The sequence below is a fragment of the Eleutherodactylus coqui genome, chromosome 7 (genome assembly GCF_035609145.1).
Source record: "Eleutherodactylus coqui strain aEleCoq1 chromosome 7, aEleCoq1.hap1, whole genome shotgun sequence".
Classification (NCBI taxonomy): domain Eukaryota; kingdom Metazoa; phylum Chordata; class Amphibia; order Anura; family Eleutherodactylidae; genus Eleutherodactylus; species Eleutherodactylus coqui.
The window spans coordinates 160,946,511-160,963,155 of NC_089843.1; the positions used below are offsets into that span (position 1 = coordinate 160,946,511).

The window sequence follows — 16,645 nt, forward strand, 5'->3', positions numbered from 1 at the left end:
GTGCTCAAAACACTGTCATAACGCATGCCAGTGCTGCTGAAGTCGCAGTAAACACCTGTGTGAGGGAGGCCTAAGGGTTATAATTGTCTGTGTGTCGTCTTTGTTGAATTGCCTTTTTCTTGCCATTATGATAGCAATGTGCTCTGTCCTGAAGAGCAAAGCTGCCCCTATCCTGCCCTAGAGGATGCTGTAATGCGGTCTGTTCCAACACTGGTGTTATAGGATCTGAGGTTTTGAAAGTAATCTGCCGCACACACGTTGAGCCACCTGTGGGAGTACTTTACATCCAATTTTAAACCATAATTTGCTTTCTGCGCTGCAGAGCGGCCGTCCTTGATGTCTTTCCTGAATAAAAGCCCTGTGGTTAAAATCATAAATTCTGACTATTGTTGCCTTTCAGATTAAAATTTTATGATATTTTTGTTTTTAACTTACTTTTGAACCTTTTTGAACCATTTCACATTATTTGCTAGAACTGAACTGTGTTAATGTCAAAAATAAATAGAGAAATATAGGTGTTATAAAACTTTTGACTTGTAGTGTATATCCATGTACTGTGTTTCTCTGAAAATAAGCCCTTCCCCGATAATAAACCTTACCCCGGTTTTTGGTGGAGGGGGTTGTGGAAATATAAACCCTCCCATGAAAATAAGTCCTAGCTAAACTACATGGGGAAAAAAACACCAATACGTTAGTCTCTGGCGCTGCGGCAGGCTGCAGTGTCCTCAGCGTTGACATAGCACTGTCTTTCTGGTGACGGGGCTTTAAATACACCCTCAAGCGGGTGCTGTGATTGGATCACGAGCATTGCTGGCTCAGCCAATCAGTGCCGGCGCTCAATCAGGTGATTGGTTCATTAAGCGCCGACACTGATTGGCTGAGCCAGCGACGCTAGTGACCCAATCACATCACTCGCTTGTTGGAGGCGGGGTATTCAAATCTACGTCAACAGAAAGAGAGTGCTGTGTCAATGCTAAGGATTACACTGCAGCTTGCCGTAGCGCCAGGGAAATACGGTAGGTGCTGCAACAAAATTACCAGCCTCAGTGGTCTTGTACCATCCACGCTAGCATCATCACTAAGGCGAGTGATTTACTACAGCAGTCACATACATGCATGACAGATACAGTGTAGCAAAGACTTGCCTTACCTTCTAGTTCAATCTTTTAAAATCCTGGACAACCCCTTTAAGGTGCTGTGATATACTCCAAACCTGTTAGAGATCTACTAGTAGATCTGCTAGTTGCCTACCTAGGCTCTGAGGGGATTTTACGTGACCTATTCTAATATGTTGAACAGGTTAGAGACCCCATAATGTTGTGCTACCAAAGGGCAAAATCATTTTTATGTAAAATGTTACCTCTTGTATCATTTCATATTATCTGCAGAAATTGACATAGAGCGATGTGTGCGGGAGTCCATCAACCTATTCTGCTGGACGCCGAAGAGCGCCACCTACAGGCAACATGCGCAGTCGCTGAAACAAGGAAGTGACAGCAACGGCATGAGCAGATCTCCAGCTAGCTTCCCCACTGAATACCAGGATTCTACAAAGATTGATTTGGTATGTCCAATAAACACCTATCTAAGAATGTTTACAAATCTTCACATTTCTTATATGTTGTCTAACATGGTTTGCCATGTTAAGGGGGAAACCTGCAGCAAAATCTGCTGCGAATCTGATGCCACATCCATAGCGAAAAATATCCTCTACGTATGCATGTCATCTGAAAATGCATTACAGGCTTCACTGCTTTCCATGTCTAAGTACCCTTATCGGCTATTATATATGTATAAAGCTAGCTTATGCAATTATAGTTAAAATGATCAAACGTCCTTCAAAAACTGTTTAAAAAAAAAAGTTATGGTAAAGTTAATGTTTCTAATAAAGCTACTGAAAAATGTTATTACATATGCTTTTTTAATGGGGTTGGAACAGAATTGACTTATATCACCTGTCAATGGGATAGATGATTAAAGTCTAATCTGGGGGGGTATCACCGCTGAGACTTTCACCGATCTTAAGAATTGGAGTCCCCAGTCCCCCTCTGCACCTCACTGCACTCCCTACAGTGAGTAGGAGCAGATTGAATGGAGCGTCCGTCGCACATGTGCAGTGCCACTCCATTCATTGTCAATGGGACTGACGGAGATAGCCAATTACAAGTGCTAGGTTATTTTCATCAACTCCATTAAAATGAATGGAGTGACCATCGCACATGTGGGGCCCCAACTCTATTGAATGTGACGTCATTGTGGGGGGGAAGCCGAAGACCCAGGAGCCCCATTCTTGGGATCAGTGGGTCTCAGCGGAGAGAATCTCACTAATCAGAGACTTATCCTATGGATCTGTGATTAGTTTTTTTTGGCACAAGCCCTTTAAATAACTTTTTGACTACATATGCCCATAATAAGGCTGTGGCTAGATCGCCATGTCATGCGGCCATTGCAAACATCACATCACAATGAAAGTGAATGTGGTTGAGTTGCGACTTGAAAGTTACTGCATCACGATAGCTGCAAGGAATCCAAACCAGCCGGAGATCTTCCGACTCTCCTGTCACGGCACTCTGCGGGGAACTATTTAACCACAGTCACTTTCATTGCAATGTGTGCTTCTTCTGGTGAATGCGGAGGGACATTGTGATTGCATGGCGTGTGTCCCAGATAAAGTCCCTGTGTAGTCCTAGCCTAAGGGTAACTTATGTATACCCCAAAATGGGGCCTAAAATCCAACTTCATAAAACAAAACATTATACAAAAAAATGTTGCTAGGAATGAGGCAGAAACAAAAAATCATTTGACTGGACTAGGTGTTGTTCGCCATCATGTTCCTAAGATTAAAAGTGTGGCGGTAAGGCTGCTTTCACATCTGCACCAGCGTTACATTTTCCTGCTCCGTTTAGAGAGCAGGAAAGGGGAATCCTCTGACCGAACAGTTCTGCTTTTTAACGGAACTGAACACAGCTGAACGGAGCCCATTGAATATAATTGGTTCCGTTCCGTTACCGCTCAGCTGCGGAGTGTCGACTCAGATCTGCTTCTGTGGTTACATTTGTATGTTTTTAGCAAGCAGAGGATGGGCTTCCTGCCATAGCATGGATACCATCACCCCTTAGGCATCATCCTGGTGCATGCAGAATATTCATCCCGTACAATCTGGACCTTTTCAGTTTTGAACATGACTTCAGAAAGTGTCTGCTGTGCTCACACTTCAACAAGGTCTAAGTGTTTCTCCAAGAAGAGCTTTAAGTGCTTCCCGAGGCATGAATGGCATGTGTCGTGGCCGCTTAGGACTTGCAAGACTGTAAGAAACCTGCACACAGGGCTGATTTACTGGGCACGCTGCAGGTGTCTCATGGGATTTTGTTGCAGATTCTATCCCAGATTTCACCTTTTACTTTGCAAAGAGTGAAATCTTCAGTGAAAATCCGCAGAATTGACATGCTACAGATTTCACAATCTACACACAGCTCAATGTACAGTGGAAAAACTCTGCAACGTCTAGATGGGATTTTCAAATACTGATATTGTAGTACGCTGCAGATTTGTGGGAAAACCCACAAATACTGTCATAGGGCGCTGTTGGATGGAACTATCGTTCAAAAAAATTATTCGCACGAGCAAAAGTGAAAAATTATCGCTCAATTTAATCGTAAGCCAATGACCAAATAATAATTGCTCGCTTTTCGCTAGTCCAGTTCAGAACTCGTTCAGTTCTTCTCTTTTGCTTCTGCAGCGAATGTGAACGATTGAACAATTTCTCGTTTGAACGAGCCAACGATGTATCTGCTGTATAAACAGGCTGCGCGAGCTAACGATGACGTCACTCGCTCGTTCGAATGATAAGTTGGCTTGTCTACAAGGGCCTATATGCACCTGTGCGTGTAGCCAAAGAGGAAATAGTGCCTGGATTGTACAGAATGCAGACTCAGCTGAACAAGTAACAGAATGACATCAAAGATGTGAGATGGCTACAACAGGGGTTGGAATAGAAGAATTGAATACAACTAACAGCAATTGTACAGCAAATCGGCAACGGACAACCTGGAGGATTTAATTGGGGGTGGGGGGGCAGATAGAGACTTCATCACTTCTCTGTACTTGTGTATATGTATTGCTGTGCATAGATTAGTCGCCTCTAAATGTGTTTCTATACTTTCAAATTCCCATATAGCTTCCAGTCCCTATGGTCATAACAGGGAGCCATAGTGAAGAACGTGCAGCACAATATTAATTATCACAGTGGCTCCACTGCCAACATTTTACATGTATAAAGTTGCTTTAAAGAGCAGTTTGACCTAAAAGGTTCTTATGTTTAGAAACCATTAACCTCGCTACAGTATTGTCGGTAATAAATGCTCTTAGCATAACTTTCCTTGTTCTGGATTGGTCCACAGCTAAAATTAGCGCAGCAAAGTATGTAGTGTAAGCGGCTCTTAACTTTAGGAAGACGTCCACCTTCCTGAGAGTACTGCAGTCTGTATTCATTCTGCATATGTCAGACAAGCGGAGTGATGACCCCTGTAAGTGCCTAGATCGAGTCTAATAATTGGTTCTACTTTTCAGCCAATGGGTTGGGACCTCAGAATGCAAAGTAGTCAGTATATTTTACACATGATCTATGCCTACTCTTAGTGCAGAGTAAATTGCAATTCCAAGAATCATTGACAATAGTTTCTTAATATGTTGGACTTACAGTGATGTCATCCATCTAGGATGATGTAAAAATTGTGTGCATGCTCTTTAAAGTATCATTAAAAGAAGCTGTACTACAATTGACTTTTACCACCTATCCATAGAATAGGTGATAAAAGTCTGATCGATGGGGGGCTCACCACAGATTTCAAGAATGGAGGTCCTATGCCCCTCTGTCCTCCTCCTTGTGAGCTCACTGCACCCCCTGCAGTGTGATTGCTAGAGATAGACATGCCCTTCTACTCGGCTATTTCCATCAGCCCACTGAAATTAATGGAGCAGCACCACGCATGCACAGCTGTTGTTCAATTTAATCACCTTGTTACTGGGTGGTGAGTGTAGCTAACTCACAATGACAAGAAGAGTGGACAGAGGGTCCCTGTTCTCTGTAATAGTGTAGGTCTCAGTGATAAGACCCCACCACCACCAATCACAATTGTATCAATTGTGATGCAACCGCTTTAATCATAGAACTTGAGCAGAAGTGTTGTCTCAGAAAGGGCTCAGTTACTTACTAATGTTGCAGAGTTTGACTTGACTTTTAACACATTAAGATAACGTTTCTGTACCACAAATTATTTGTCCTTTCAATACTGTGATGAAGAAACTAAGTTTTGAATTCTGTAGTTTTACATATTAGAGCAAAATAAACCAACTGGTCCTTAGAAGGTCATAACATTCGGTAAATGCAACCTCAGGTGAACAATACCTTAAGACAAATTACATAGTTTAATTTTTTTTTTAACAAAAACTAGGTCATGTTGCAGAAGCAGTGTGTGAAAAATTAAGTAACCCTATGAATCAGTAGCTCATAGAACCACTTTTAGCAGCAATATTTTAAAATTACAATTTTCTGTATGACCTTATCAGTCTCTCACATTGTTCTGGAGTCGTTTTGACCCACTCTTCCTGTACAATGTTGCTGGATTTTGCTGCTATGCTTGGGAACATTGTCATGCTGTGGCCAAGCTTCAGCTTATGGATAGATGGCCTCACATTGGACTCTGGAATACTTTGGTGTCCAGATCCTATGGCTGCAAAACAACCCCAAATTATCACCCCTCCACTATTCTGCTTCTCAGTTGATATGAGGTGTTTGTGCTGATATGCTGTGTGTGTTTTTCACCAAATATGGTTCTGGGCATTATGGCCAAACACCTTCACATTGGTCTTGTCTGTCCAAAGGGCATTTTTACAGAAGTCTTAGGGTTTGCTCAGATGCAACTTTGGTAAAACAAAAAAATAACAGGCCAGCACAGCTAAAGCTTGCAAAGCGCCTCTCTCCTGGCAACCCTTGCGCAACCCATACTCGTTCAGTCTTTTTTAATTGTACTGTCATTGACTTCAACATTTCACATGCTAACTGAGGCCTTTAGAGTCTGAGATGTAGCTCTTGGGTTTCTTGCAATTTCTCTGATCATTGCACAGTCTGACCTTGGGGTGAATTTGCTGGGACGTCCACTTCTGGGAAGATTGTCAACTGTCTTGAATGTTTTGCACTTGTGAATTTTTCTCACTGTATAATGATGGACTCCAAATTGTTGGAAATGGCCTTATAACCTTCCCAGATTGATGGGCAACAACAATTGCGTCTCTAACATCATTCTAGATGTTCCACACCGGCAAACTGCCAAAACCTCTGCGTTTATAGAGGTGCTTACCTTGCTGATGATCAATTAATCAAGGGCATTTGATTAGCAAAACTTGGCTGCTACTTATCTTCTTAATGGAAGCAGTAAGAGTGTATTTAATTTTTCACACAGTGCTTCTGCATTTTGGCCTAGTTTTTGTTAAATAAATGACATGGTGTAACTTCTCATGTAGAGGTGTTTATTGGAGGTCGTATTTATTTTAAGACTTTCTAAGGACCAGATTTTTATTATTATATCCTGATGTGTAAAACCATAGAATTCAAAACGGGTGTACTTAAGGTCCCTTTACACGAGACGACTATCGGGCAAACGATGTCCGACACTCGTCCCTGTGTTTTCTCGCTCCCATGCTCCTGCACGGGAGCTAGCAGAGCTGGCTGGTTCACAGAGTGGCCAGTAGGGGGACGGGGCAGTGCAAGAGATTTCTCTCCTCTTGCTCCGCCGCCCCTCTCTATTGAGATAAGACAGCGACCGTTCACTACTGAATGGCCGCTGTCTAAACTGAACGATGAGCAGCTGAAAAGATGAGCAATGAAACTCATCATTCAGTTTAAACAGCGGTCATTCAGTAGTGAACAGCCGCTGTGTTATGTGAATGGAGGGGGGCGTGGGAGTGAGAGGAGAGAAATCTCCTGCACTGCCCCGCCCCCCTGCTTGCCACTCTGTGACCCAGCCAGCTCTGCTAGCTCCCGTGCAGGATCATGGGAGCGCGGAAACACAGGGACAAGAGTCGGGCGTCGTTTCCCCAACAGTAGTCCCGTGTAAAGGGACCTTAAAGGGGTTGTCCCGCGCCGAAACGGTTTTTTTTTTTTTCAATAGCCCCCCCGTTCGGCGCGAGACAAACCCGATGCAGGGGTTAAACAAGAAAACCGCACAGTGCTTACCGGAATCCCCGCGCTCCGGTGACTTCTTACTTACCGGTTGAAGATGGCCGCCGGGATCTTCTCCCTCGGTGGACCGCAGGGCTTCTGTGCGGTCCATTGCCGATTCCAGCCTCCTGATTGGCTGGAATCGGCACGTGACGGGGCGGAGCTACAAGGAGCCGCTCTCCAGCACGAGCGGCCCCATTCAGAAAAGAAGAAGACCGGACTGCGCAAGCGCGTCTAATCTGGCGATTAGACGCTGAAAATTAGACGGCACCATGGAGACGAGGACGCTAGCAACGGAACAGGTAAGTGAATAACTTGTGATAACTTCTGTATGGCTCATAATTAACCCCTTAGTGACCAAGCCTGTTTGCGCCTTAATGACCAGGCCAAATTTTGCAAATCTGACATGTGTCACTTTAACATGGAAAACCACCAGAAAGGTTTTGCATAGCCAAGCGATTCTGACATTGTTTTTTCGCCACATGTTGTACTTCATTTAGGCGGAAAAAATTGACCAATAGAATTTGTGTTTATTTATTAAAAGCGCCAAAATAGGGAAAATTTTGAAAAAATCGTCATTTTTTCACATTTCCAACTGCAATATCTCAAAAATGTGCAAACATAATATAGAAATTTTTGCTAAGATATATATTTCCATCAGTTTACTTTATTTTGGGTGCACATTGGAAAAACTTTTGTTTTTTTTTAACCATTTAGGAGACGTACAAATTTAACATTACTTTTCAGCATTTTGAGGAACACTTTGTTTTCCTACACCAAGCCAAGATTGGAAAGGCTCATAGGAGTCAAAATGATAGATACCCCCACAAGTGACCCCATTTTAAAAACTACACCCCTTAACGTATTCACTGAGGGGTGCCATGAGTATTTTAACCCCACAGTTTTTTTTCAGGAGTCAATGCAATTTAGAAGAGAAAAACTAACATTTCATATTTTTGCAAATATGTCATTTTAAAGACAGGACTTTTTTCTATAATACACATGAAAATTAGGATTTGCACCCCAGAATGGATACCCCTGTTTGTCCTGTGCTCAGAAACATACCCATTGTGACCCTAGTATTACGTCTGTATGCACAATGGGGCCCAAAATGAAAGGAGCAATCGGTGACTTTTTGAAAAGAAATTTTGCTTGAAGTAGATTTAGTCCCCATTGCCCACTCGTAGAGCATTTGAGTGACCAAAACGATGGAGAACCCCCACAAATGACACTATTTTGAAAACTAGACCCCTTAACAAATTTATCTAGGGGTACAATGTCTTTTTTGACTTCACGGTTTTTGAATGAATCTAAGCCAAGCAGAAGGAAAAAATTCCGATTTTCATTTTTTTGGTAATTTTGTCATTTTAAAAGCAGTTTTTTTTTGTACAGCACATATATGAATGAAGACTTGCACCCCAAAATGGATACCCCTGTTTGTCCTGTTTTCAGAAATATACCCATTGTGGCCCTAATCTTACGTCTGTATGCACAATGGGGCCCAAAATGAAAAGAGCAACCGGTGACTTTTGGAACAGAAATTTTGCTTGGAGGAGATTTAGGCCCTATTGTATGCTTGTAGAGCCATTGAGTGACCAAAACGATGGAAAACCCCCACAAGTGACCCCATTTTGAAAACTAGACCCCTTAACGAATTTATCTAGGGGTACGATGTCTTTCTTGACTTCACGGTTTTTGAATAAATCTAAGCCAAGCAGAAGGAAAAAATTTCGATTTTCATTTTTTTGGTAATTCTGTCATTTTAAAAGCGTTTTTTTTTGTACAGCACATATATGAATAAAGACTTGCACCCCAAAATGGATACCCCTGTTTGTCCTGTTTTCAGAAATATACCCATTGTGGCCCTGATCTTATGTCTGAATGCACAATGGGGCCAAAAATGAAAAGAGCAACCGGTGACTTTTGGAACAGAAATTTTGCTTGAAGGAGACTTAGGCCCTATTGTACACTTGTAGAGCCCTTGAGTGACCAAACCGATAGAGAACCCCCACAAGTGACCCCATTTTGAAAAGTAGACCCCTTAAAGAATTTATCTAGGGGTACAATGTCTTTTTTGACTTCACGGTTTTTGAATGAATCTAAGCCAAGCATAAGGAAAACAATTACGATTTTCATTTTTTGGGTAATTCTGTCATTTTAAAAGCGTTTTCTTTGTACAGCACATATATGAATAAAGACTTGCACCCCAAAATGGATACCCCTGTTTGTCCTGTTTTCAGAAATATACCCATTGTGGCCCTAATCTTATGTCTGAATGCACAATGGGGCCCAAAATGAAAAGAGCAACCGGTGACTTTTCGAACAGAAAATTTTCTTGAATGAGATCTAGGCCCTATTGTACACTTGTAGAGCCCTTGAGTGACCAAAACGATGGAGAACGCCCACAAGTGACCCCATTTTGAAAACTAGACCCCTTAACGAATTTATCTAGGGGTACAATGTCTTTTTTGACTTCATGGTTTTTGTATGAATCTAAGCCAAGCAGAAGAAAAAAATTACGATTTTCATTTTTTTGGTAATTCTGTCATTTTAAAAGTGAATTTTTTTTTGTACAGCACATATATGAATAAAGACCTGCACCCCAAAATGGATACCACTGTTTGTCCTTTGCTCAGAAACATACCCATTGTAGCCCCAATTTTCTTAGAGGGCGCATGGCTAGGCCTATAGTGTATGGAGCACCCGTTTGATTTTAGGGCGCAACTGAATAATTTACAGGGCCCATTGCACACTAGTAGAGATAGTAAACTGCCAAAATAATAAAATGCCCCTCACTAGTGACCCAATTTTGACATCAAGACCCCTTAGTTAATTTATCTAGGGGTGTACTGGGCATTCTGACGCTACATTTTTATTTTTTTAAATAATTATAATGTGAGTGAAATATAAATGTGATTTCATTTTTTTCACCAAATTTGACACTTTTAGGACCGTTTTTTTTGTTTCAAGCAGGAAAAACTGGGGAGACGGACTAATAATAAAAGTAAAACTGATTCCCTAAAAAGACCCCCACCCCACCCACACACCCTTTTGGCGTTTTTTATATGTGAAATAAAATTAATAATGTAAAACTGTATGGTAAATTTCAAAGCAGGGGTAATTACAAAGGCCAGGGTGGGATGGGCACGTGGGACAATAAAAACGCGTATCTCTCCTCCTCCCTTGCTTAGTGCAGACGCGACACTTTTTTTGGGGGTATTTTTTGCTCGCAGTCTCGGGGATGGGATTCATAAAATGACGCTCCGTTAGCCTCCGCACCTCCTCCGATTGCAATGCGTCTTGTGGTGCGGTGGTCCCAAATAAAAGATTTTCTACGAGCTCCTCCTGAAATTGGAGGAAGCTCAGCGTGCCCCCAGACGATTTATAAATCACGTGAGCGTTATATGTAGCCATCTGTATAAGGTAGATGGCTACCTTCTTGTACCACGCTCGCGTTTTACGTTTTACAAGGTAGGGCTGTATAGCTTGGTCTGACAGATCGACGCCCCCATGAATTTATTATAATCTGTGACGCAGACCGGTTTAATTTTCTCTGCTGCAGCCCCCCTCTCCCTAACTGTAACGGAGGTGTCTGCGTGCACAGTGGACAACATAAAGACGTCCTTTCTGTCACGCCATTTAACTGCCAGCAAGGGGTCATAGGCCAGTGCGTAAGACGCGCCTTTGTCGACACGCCTGGAAACAAGGGGCTGTGGGAATCCTACCCTATTTTTACGGATAGTTCCGCAGGCCCCTGTACCTGCGGCGTGTAACGCTTTAAAAAGGGGGACGCTCGTATAATAGTTGTCAGTATATACGTGGTACCCCTTATTTAAAAAAGGGCCCACGAGCTCCCACACAATTTTCCCGTTGATGCCAATGTCTTCAGGGCAGTTGGGGGCGTTTAATTGGCGATCCCTGCCCTCGTAAATAAAAAAGTCGCAAGTATAACCTGTGGCGCTCTCACAGATTTTGTACAGCTTGACGCCGTATCTTGCGCGCTTTGAGGGAATAAACTGGCGGAAAGATAAACGCCCTTTGAAACTCATCAGAGATTCATCCACCGCCAGATTTTTTTGGGGGGTATAAATGTTTTTAAAGGCGTCCCTTAATAGCGATATAAGGGGCCTTAATTTGCCCAGTCTATCGTATGCTGGGTCACTTCTTGGGGGGATTTGCGTATTATTCGCAAAATGAAGAAAACGCAGAATGTTTTCGTATCTGCGTCGGGGCATTATCGACGCAAATACGGGCGTCGCGTGAATGGCGCTCGTGGACCAATAGGACCGTATTGATGACTTTTTTACGAGTCCCATTAGTAAAATAAGTCCCAAAAATCTTTTTAGCTCAGGGACATCTACGGCGGTCCACATCACGGAATAAACCGACGTGGGGTGCGCAGTCACGTATTGTCCAGCGTATATATTTGTCTGCTGGACAATTAACTGCAGCACATCGTCAGTAATGAATAAATTAAAAAAATGATACGGGGTGAAATTTGCGACGTCCAGATTAACGCCTGGAGCCGCTAAAAATTCTGGGATGCGGGGCGCAAACAAACTTGCGGCACTCCACACAGTGGCGGGCGCCGCATAACTTGGCCCCGCTGCCCCAACGACTTCCTCTACCTCCATAGCGCTGGAGGCAGAGTTGTCACTCTCAAAAAAAACCTCCTCCGACTCGCTGGTAGCATCGCTACCGGAGCTTGAAGCGATGAGCAGCGCGTACGCTTGCTCGGTGGTGTAGCGCCTACGCTCCATTTTATTAAAAACATTTTTAATGGGGGTAAAAAAAAAAAAATAGCCCCCAAAAAAGTGGACAGGGATAAAATAGGGTAATTGGGGTATAAGGGAAGGTGAAGGCGGGTAATAACGGGTTTTTTTTTTCTTTTTTTGACTCTCTATATGGCACACGATTTTTCTCAGCTATCTCTCTCCTGTCACAAATCACTCTCAGTGACAGGGGAGAGATACCAGGACTAACTGTGTGCCATATTTATTAAACAAAAGACATGGGTGGCTGTGATAGGTTTATCACAGCCACCCATGTCAGCAGGGACCAATTACTTTGGTCCCTGCAAGTAACTATGCCTAAGGCAACTTTTGCCTTAGGCTCTACTGCGCATGCGCAGTAGAGGGTAATGCCCTGTGCTTTGGGGGGGCTTTTGGGGACCTTGGGGGAGCATTTTCATCTCCCCCCATGGATCGGATCCATGAGGGGAGATGAAACTACAACTTTTTAAAACTTTTTTCAACTTTTTTTTGATCGCCGGTATCCGTTGGATACCGGCGATCGCGTGCTCGGGAACCGCACTCCGTGGTCCCCGGTGACATCTCCTGTCTCCCGGCTACTGAAGGTATCCGGGAGACAGGGGATTTTAAAATTTCGTGGCGCTTCTGCGCATGCGCCGCCATTTCCCCCTCGGCGCGCATGCGCAGAAGCCCGTGGCGGCTCCAGATCACCGGAGACATCGTGGAGGATGGAGGTGAGTATTTTCAGCTGCCCTCATGGATCCGATCCATGATGGCAGCTGAAACATTTACTTTTTTTTAACTTTTTTTCACTTTTTCGCGATCGCCATTATCCATTGGATAATGGCGATCGCGGTACCGGGGACCGCTCACCGCAGTCCCCGCTGACATCTCCTGCCTCCCGGCTACCTACAGGAGCCGGGAGCCAGGAGATTTTAAATTTCCCGCGCCGCCGGGCCTTCTGCGCATGCGGCTGACGTAATGCCGCCTGGCGCGCATGCGCAGAAGGACGGCTGCGGGGCCCGGAACATCGGGACAGCGGGGAGCCGTGCGGTGGACCTCGGTAAGTAATTTCAGCTGCTCCGATGGATCCGATCCATCAGAGCAGCTGAATATGTCACTTTTTTTGCAGTTTTGTTTACTTTTTTGCGATCGGCGCTATACATTGCATAGCGCCGATCGCAATGCCGGGTGGGGGGGCTCCGAACAGCCCGGGATGACAGCTCCATGCTGTCAGCTACCTGCGGACACCGACAGCATGGAGCTGTCACGTCCACAGCCCGAGGGGCACTATTCTCTGCAGGAAGCATGTTTTTACGTCCTCAGAGAATAGAGCCCACTTCGGGAGGACGTAAAAACACTATGGGCTGGTCGTTAAGGGGTTAATGCACAATGTACATTACAAAGTGCATTAATATGGCCATACAGAAGTGTATAGACCCACTTGCTTTCGCGGGACAACCCCTTTAAGTTTTTCTCATGACTAGCTTTTCAATGGCTTTGTTGTGTTAAGATAACAATAACTTTTCAGTTGCTTAAGATAACTTGTGGCAGTAAGTTATCAATGTCCAGATGAACTTTGCTATAACTGTACATAAGTCAGATAAGGCATTATTCTGTTCGGTGGAACTGGCTGCAGATGAAATAACTAGCAGGTTTATAATGACCTGGAAGGGAGTCAGAAGACTAGAGAATTAATTTGTATTATGCAAACACTAAAGATGAATTTGGAAGTGGTTCTAAGGCGGAGTGTCCAAAAGCAGCTGCGGAATGTTAGACATTTGCACTTGTGCAGATAAGATGGAATTCTAGGATATTTATGGCATTGCCTGTGAATCAGCTTGACCGGTTATGTTATTCTGTGATGTGCATCTAATGATATCTTATTTTACGACACATTAAGAAAATGTTCTTTTTAAAGCATACAGTAAAATATACGGTAATCCCCCACACTGACTGGGGTTTTCCAGAACATTAGGATATCTAAAAGTGCATTTGTCATAAGTTATCTATATATTGTGCATCATAATGTACTAACCAGTAAATAAAGCAATGCCTAAGTGAACGCTGGACTTATGAAATGTACAGTTAGAAAACAGCAGCAGTTTAAAGGGTTTACAAGTTATCTCCTATTCACAGGATAGGGGATTACTTTCTGATGGGTGAGTATGTTGGTGCTGAGACCCCCGCTGATCTCGAGAGCAGGACTGCCATTCACCCGTGGGGGCTGGTTGCTTCTTCTCCAGCAGTGACATCACTCTGAATGGAGCGATGGCTGATTACAAGGCTGCGAACAGAGTTAATTTCTTGCGACCAGCGGGGGTCTCAGCGGTGAGACCTGCACCAATCAACAAGTTATCCCATATCTTGCTATTCAGGTAAAACCCCTTTTAAGTCCTGGCATTTGCAGTGTCTACACCACAAAACATTCTCATCCTTTTACATGGAATGATTTGCTCTGGTAGACAAATGTCCATCAACAACATCCGCGTTCGTCTACTTGACCTTTACACTCGCCAACTCAGTCCTTACGTGCGATAAGCCATCGTTGATGCATCCCCCATTCACACTGGAGATGTGCAGCCAACAATGATTTTCTTTCAGCTGCATAGATGATGGTATCAGCTGATGAACGAGCATTCGCAGGTTGGGCACAGCTTCACACAGGCAGACAACTGGGCAAACAAGCCTTCCTACAAGCATTCTTGCCCAAGTCCTGTAGACCTTGAAAAATCGTGTTAGGCATAAAGAACGCACTGTTCAGGACAAATCTGTAGCATGTGAACATGCCCAAAGAGCTCGTTCAGATCTGCTATCGGGATGCCGTTTTTCTGCTCTGTTCAAGGAGCTGCGGAACTGCACCACCTGGATGACCGATTCTGTCTTATGACTACTGAACTGCACCGAACGGACCACATTTCATGCCAGATCAGCGATGAAGCCTGTGAACGGAGGCTCCGAACACAGATGGGAACATACACTTTGTGAAATGGTCTTTACTGTAAAATGACACTTTATACAGTATAGGAAACCTTTACTTCTAGAAACCTATTCCGGAAGTCATGCGTGATTGGCTGGGCCTACATTTTTGTAGACCCCACCGGTGACAGGTTGACAAGTCCAGTCAGTAGGTAAAGCCTGTGTCTCGTATCTTTGTATTTTCATTTAGTGAAACCTTTAAATAAACGCCCCATGTTGAATGCTTTTCTTAATCTTATGCCAAGCTTCCCTAGCCTCCTCCTGCAGTTCTGGGCTACTAGTTTTAGTTCATTTATTTTTTTTCCTTAGAACATCAAAGCCCGACTTGTGCTTCCACCAGCAATTATATCTGCCAGAAAACAAAGCAGAGCGATGATTAAATTTCTAGTGAGGGACTCCCAGCTCAATCTTGGCATCTGTGCATTATTAGTGTTGGATTGCATTACCTGGTATTTTTATTAATTGTACACATATAATGCAGTCTTATTGTAGTAGAGATGCTGCTTGCTGTCTTGGTGGCTTTTATGGTATATACACCTATATACAGCAGTAATGCTGCACAGCTAAGCATGGTTTTGCTGCAGTTAAGGTTGTGTGAAAGACCTAATTCTAGGAATATTTCCCTATAACTACGGTATGTCTGTAGCCAATTGCACCACATGCTTGTAAACTGGTTTACGTGTGGGTTTTCAATGTTGGGTTTTTCTTAATTGGGGTCAGTGGACGTTATTGTAGTTTTAAATGATGTTGGCCATAATTGAATTTTAATTAAAACCACCGGATGTGTTATTCTGAAGGGAGAGATAGGTAGACTAGATAGATATTGGTGGATAGAAGGTTATTTAACCTACTTAACGACCGCCCATACTGTACGTCTTTTGACAGCGACCATTAAGGGGCTTTATTCTGCAGTGCCGTTGCTCTAACAGCAGGGATCATTGGAAACCTTGGAGCCCCGGGGATTAACCATTTATGCACCTTTGTGGCTCCCTCAGCCCCCCTCAGTGTGATAGCGGGGTACCGATTGGTTGCTATGGCTTAAACGTAGCCTTCGAGTCTGCCAGCTACAGTGGCCTTTGGCTAAGTTTAATAGGCTTTCTAATACACTGCTATATAGAAGTATAATGGTGCAGTGGAAGAATGATAAAGGATGCTGATATTCAAGTCCCCTAGTTGGGCAAAAATAAAAAGACTAAAAAAATAAATAAATAAAAACATTAAAACCTCACCTTTACTATGAACAAAAAAAATTACATGTGGTTCATAATGACCCAGAGAAAAAAGGTAGTCAATTATTCAACCCACACAGTGCATATCATGGAAAAAGTACACAGAACATGTCCAAATATAGCTAATTTTGCCTGTCTTACCTTACAAGAACGGATTAAAAAGTGATCACAGCATTGCATAGATCAATAAATAGTACCATTTAAAATGTACAACTCATCCCACAAAAATAAACTAGCGAATAATCTTATCACATTATTTATTTTACACACTGAACGCCGTAAAAATGAAATCCAAAAAACAAATGGCAGAATTTATTTTCTTTCCCCAATACCCCTAAAAATAACGTTATACAGTACAGTATACGTACCCCAAAATGATGCAATTAAAAATTACTTGTCCCGCAAAAAACAAACCCTCATACGGCTGTGTCCACGGAAACAAAAAAAAAAGTTATGGCTCCCGGAAT

The 16,645-nt window shown here is 43.2% G+C and overlaps 1 protein-coding gene across 1 annotated transcript in view; it reads left to right on the plus strand.

Moving 5' to 3' along the window:
• TBCK (TBC1 domain containing kinase) overlaps positions 1-16,645 on the plus strand; it is a 233,466-nt gene that overhangs the window by 157,149 nt on the left and 59,672 nt on the right. The window contains exon 23 of the mRNA XM_066573900.1: positions 1,389-1,564. Coding sequence (XP_066429997.1) covers positions 1,389-1,564 — 176 coding nt within the window. The remainder of the gene's footprint in view (positions 1-1,388; positions 1,565-16,645) is intronic.